Genomic DNA, 5,225 nt, shown 5'->3' with positions numbered 1-5,225 from the left:
TTATTGGGCAGGCAAGTGCAGCTATGGTGAACAGTCATCAAAACAATGTATAAATCTAGTTCAAGCTTATCGTTTGTAACGAATCACATTACTTTGCATTTGAGTCGTGGGTATATAGTGTAGGTGTCTCTTCCGTTGAAATACTGTCTACTATTGAGCTCAGGTAGTGAAGACTGCTGGCGCCTGATGCTTCCGAGCTATTTCCTGATTAAAACAAAACAGGCAACACGGAAGAAGTTAATGATGTTGTCAGAATTTTCTGCCTTGCTACCCATGAACTCGCGGGTCTCCGAATACAACCGAGTTTCCACCGCCTGACACGTTTAAATTGCCCTATCGCTCTACAAGCCCAAACCTGGAAGACACAAGCTGTGATTGTAACTCAAGGTTAAAATCCCGGCGAGATACTTTTCTCAAGAACTTGGTTTCGTTTTCATCGAAATTTCACGTCAAAAAGAAAAACATTTTTTGAAAAGTTTCATATTTAACTAATAATGGCTGACATTGTGCTCTCTGGCAGTTTCCTGTGAGTTCGATAGACAGAATAACCAACCTCATTAAAAATATGCAATTTCTATGAATGGATTACTTAACGATTGATAGAAGAGTATTTACCATCTTTGTGGAGTTTATTTGTGATATTCGAATGATCAGACAGATTGCCCCATTCTGAAGGACAGCCGTTTGTTCCCCAGCAATCTGTACTGGTTACCTGTGAAGAAATGTCGGAGGGGTTAGATACCAGACACCCTGAGACATCACGGTGTAAATGGCCAGATGGAGCACACGATTGGTGACCGGGATGTCTGAGCGTCGCTTACCACTGAATGGGAGCTTTTGCAGTCGTTGATCGGGTCCACGTTCTCCTGCATTTTCTCCTGCTGGTCGAAGCTATGCAGCAGATCCTGGAGTTTCTCGATGTAGTGAATGGCACTGCGGAGAATCTCCACTTTGGGTAACCTCTGGTTCGGGTTTGGCACCGTCCTGCGTTTTAACGCCTCGAAAGCCTCGTTGATTTTTTTGAGCCTCCTCCTCTCGCGGAGAGTAGCCGCCTTCCTCCTGTCGGTCGTGGCCGATTTCCTCTTGCACGCTTTACAAGCCCAGATGAGGCACTGCCCGGGGCAGTGGGACTTCAGGCCGGGCGGAGCGTACACGTGCTCCTCTCCGCCACTGTCACAGCTTGGCTCGGCTTGGCTGGCGTCTCCGACAGGGGACAGGCCGTCCTCGCTACCCGGGTAGAGGGGGGACACCCCAGCTCCATCCAAGTGCGGAAACACCAGGTTTTCACTAACCAGATAGCGCTGATCGTGGTAGTAAAAAGGGTTGGTTTCAAACACCTCCATCATTGTCGATCCTGTAGATTTATGTCGTGTTTGCGAATATGTGTGCGCGTATGTGAGAGATAGTGGATCAAAAACTGCAGAGGGGTCTGGATGGCATTTAAACAGTTGGATGACAAGTTCCTGTGCTATATATACATACATATATATATATATAGAAGCAGGTGAAATTCTATCCAACATTTAGCTGTCGCAGTGCATCAAACTCTCAAGACTTGTCTTACCGAGCTGTCTGACTGCTGTCATTATTACAGCGATTCTATTTTAGAAACGCTGTTTCCTCGGATAGTGAGGCAGTTTAGTTTCTTCTGTGATCACCAAGTGTTGTATCTACCTCCGGGGGATAATCTCTTCTGTATTGAAGATTTCCTTTCAACGCTCTGTTGATTCAAATCTGAATAAACTCGACTATTTTCTGCCTTACTCTATTAGGTTGTTCAACTGAAAAAAAATGCTCGCCGCTGACAATTCTACTTATATCATAACAGGTATTTAGTTGATATTACTTGGAGATATACAGTACACCCATATTTTTAGATCTGATGGCACGCAAGTGTTGAACAGTGTGAGGCTTCACACCAGTTAAAGGACCCCAGAGCAAAATGAAAATCCAGGTATGTTTAGGTACCGCTTTAATCCGGAGTCATAAAGGAGTGAAATCGCATAATATGAAAGGGCAATCTTAGAGCACCTGCTAGAATTAATAAAATCTGATTGTAGTCCTAATATCATTTTATAATGAGGCATGTCTGAAAAAATGTTTTATCCTTGAGTCTATTTGTCAAAATTAAACTGCTATCTGGGCTTGTTTGTGATTTAAACACAGCGGTCTTGAAAATAAGACTACTCTGCAGCTTGTTAGGTTGTAACATAAAACCCATTTCTCCATAATATGATATACATAAATATTGCGAACTTTCTTCATGTCACGATGCAATTACAATATTTATATTAAGGCACAATTGCATATTGAGTTGCCCCGGGGACATTTGAAACATGTCAGTTATCAGTCATTTTAGCAATTCTCCAACTATTGAACCTACCTAGCAAAGATAATAAAAATGATCTGGCAGGAGCCGCAATGAGGGAATTAGATTTGGGAGAGCTGTGGTGTTGTGGGTGGTTCAGAGACATATTTCTTGCTGGCAGGTGCTCGCGAACCTGTGTCAGTTTGTTCACTGATAAACAGCCACGACTGAAAAAACACCCAACAGTTCTTGAGAGCCTCCGTTGGACGTTGGTCAACACTGAAGACCGGCCCATCACTAGCAGGCAGTCAACGGTGTCTTATGAGTGCTAAATACTCTGCCTTGACATTGAGCAGAGCAGTAATTGGGTACCAACCCTCCATTAATTGTAACAAGCCTCACTGTTGGCGAATGCGATTCTCGGTTAATGCTCTTAAATGCTCGGTTAATGCTCAATTAAATCAAGGTAATGGTCTGAATCGAAAAGCAAAATGAATAAAGTCCCAAACAAATGCTATTAGTTATGATTTATACACACCATTGGATCGATCGTTATATGAGAGGCAAACAAGTATTATTCAGCGCCAAGGCGCCATTGTTTTCACTGTGATACAGTTAGGAGAGTGAGAGTGCAGGGAGATGACAACAAAGTATATTTAATTTTCTGTTGGTTTTTATTTAACACCAAGAGATGCTGTGCCTGAAGAGGACAGATGTGACAACTCCACAAGGACTTCAGTGGTTTTTGGGAAAGGTCCATCATCAGCTTCACAAGGTAACTAGGGGTGAGCAACAAATGTGGCCTTGCCAATATCATCCGCATCCTGAGACCAAATTAAACGCCTTTGATGTTAAGAGGAAGGGAAAACTGTGCAAACTAACGAGCTCTGCAGGTAAAAGCAAAAAATTGCGGATGCTGGAAATCCAAAACAAAAACAAAAATACCTGGAAAAACTCAGCAGGTCTGGCAGCATCTGCGGAAAGGAACACAGTTAAGGTTTCGAGTCCGAATGACCCTTCAACAGAACTGTCCTGTTGAAGGGTCTTTCGGACTCGAAACGTTAACTGTGCTCCTCTCCGCAGATGCTGCCAGACCTGCTGAGTTTTTCAAGGTATTTTTGTTTTTGTTAACGAGCTCTGCAGTTTTGAGCTCTTCGAAAGATACATGCCTTTCTATATAATTTTATTGCATTGCTTTCTCGTAAAATATATCTTAGGAAAACAATTCTAAAACCTGCAATGCTCCTTGTGTTGAATGGCAGCTGATGTTTCTTTGCTGTACATGTAAAATGTAATGCATCTATGATGATTATTACTACTAATTCATTGGGAAGGAAATATCTTTCTCTTTCATGCTCATGAATTAAATTCAATATTTTCTGTCACTAATGTAAATTCTATCTAATTTTTCCAGTGATATTTCATGCTATTTTTAAGGAGATATTATTAATTCTGAAAGTAAGTTGCTGAATTTAAGACACTATTGCAATATTAGTAATTAATCTGTTCTAGTGTGCTGATGCCAGTGCTGGATAACTGGCTTTAGGTAGGCAATGGTTTATCCTCTTTGCAGGCAATTGTTGCAAGTAATGCAATGTTTCTGAAAATTGTAAGTAACTTAGCCATTCATGCAACACGTAGAGTTTACACTTTAAGGGCATTAAAGAAAATTAACTAGTATAAGATGCTGAAATGTGTGACCCACAAGTGCCCACAATATATGGCCAACACAGATCCCTCAACCAACAGCACCAAAACAGATTAAGTAGTCATTTTGCTCATTGTCATAGAATAGAATCCTAGAATTTTACAGTACAGGAGACCATTTGGTCTGCTTTGCCCCTGCCAGCACTTTGAAAAAGCTGGCCAATTTAATTCCAGATTTTCCTCATTATCATGAAAATCAATGTTCTTCAAGTTCATGTCAAATTGCCTTTGGAAAGTTACTATGGAATCTGATTTCAACACACTTGCAGGTGGTGTGTTGCAGATCGGAACAAACCTCTGTGTGAAGAAATTTCTCTTCACTTCCTCAGTGTTGGCACTCTTGTTCTTCCTGATTTTTATTAATGACTTAGACCTTGGTGTAAAGGGCACAGTTTCAAAACTTGCAGAAGATACAAACATTGGAAGCATTGTGAGCTGTGAGGAGGATAGTATAGAACTTCAAAAGAACATCGACAAGTTGATGGAATGATCAGACAAGTGGCAGATGAAGTTCAGTACAGAAACATGTGGAGTGATTTGTTTTGGTATGAAGAACATTGAGAGATAATATAAAAGAAAAGATACAACTTTAAAGAGGTTACAGCTGGTCGCTGGGTGAGGAACCCCAATTTGTTAACTTCCCGAACAGGATCCCAATTTTGCTATGCTCCCGGGTGAGAAGAAATGTATTGGTTCCCCTTCTTTATTCAATCCTCCCGTCTGGTCACAACAGGGTTAATATAAAAGGGATCCCTTTCTCCATGGAAACCTTTTCCAGTCCAAACATATTTACTTTTAGAAAGAGTCAAGTTAACCAGGCTTTCTTGAGTCAAAGAAAGATTAAGTTTATTAGTTATTAAAACATGAGAAAAGTAAAAAACACAACACGCATACACACAGATTAGAAATGAGAAGTTAAGAGTCCAAATAAAAGTTTTAACAAGTATGAATCAGTCTTTAGCTTGTCTGTGAGGTGTAGATGGCGGAATGTTGTAGCCATTATGTTGGGTGATTCTGGTAGAGCTGACTTGTTTGGCAGTTTCGTTGTTAGTTTTGGAGACATTGGTTCTGCAGGGTAGCTGAAGAGGCTGTCCTATTTCCTTTTCAGTTGTGGCTTCTGTGGAGCCTTGCCTTCAGCAACAGAGAGAGAGACTTCACCTGCAACTGCAGGGGTGACTAATTGGTCTTCTTGTGCTGTCATGCTCACAGC

General features: G+C 41.2%; 1 protein-coding gene across 1 annotated transcript; it reads right to left on the bottom strand.

The window, feature by feature from the left end:
* Positions 1-88: 88 nt before the first annotated feature.
* myf6 (myogenic factor 6) lies at positions 89-1,346 on the bottom strand. Its single transcript, XM_041215972.1, has 3 exons — positions 825-1,346; positions 616-712; positions 89-204 (listed from the first exon to the last, which is right to left on the bottom strand). Exons 1-3 carry the CDS (start codon positions 1,344-1,346, stop codon positions 89-91), a joined length of 735 nt encoding a protein of 244 aa, XP_041071906.1.
* Positions 1,347-5,225: the final 3,879 nt, after the last annotated feature.

Source organism: Carcharodon carcharias, chromosome 21 (genome assembly GCF_017639515.1).
Source record: "Carcharodon carcharias isolate sCarCar2 chromosome 21, sCarCar2.pri, whole genome shotgun sequence".
NCBI lineage: Eukaryota > Metazoa > Chordata > Chondrichthyes > Lamniformes > Lamnidae > Carcharodon > Carcharodon carcharias.
The sequence above is the reverse complement of the archived record's forward strand: the minus strand, read 5'-3'. Positions and strand labels throughout refer to the sequence as shown.

Bases quoted from the DNA above. Each gene is read 5' to 3' on its own strand.
- myf6 (XM_041215972.1), bottom strand. From the start codon at position 1,346: ATGATGGAGGTGTTTGAAACCAACCCTTTTTACTACCACGATCAGCGC. The intron at 713-824 runs GTGGTAAGCGAC...ATTTCTTCACAG, and splicing joins ACTGCAAAAGCTCCCATTCA to GTAACCAGTACAGATTGCTG. The intron at 205-615 runs GTAAATACTCTT...TGTTTTAATCAG, and splicing joins AAATAAACTCCACAAAGATG to GAAATAGCTCGGAAGCATCA.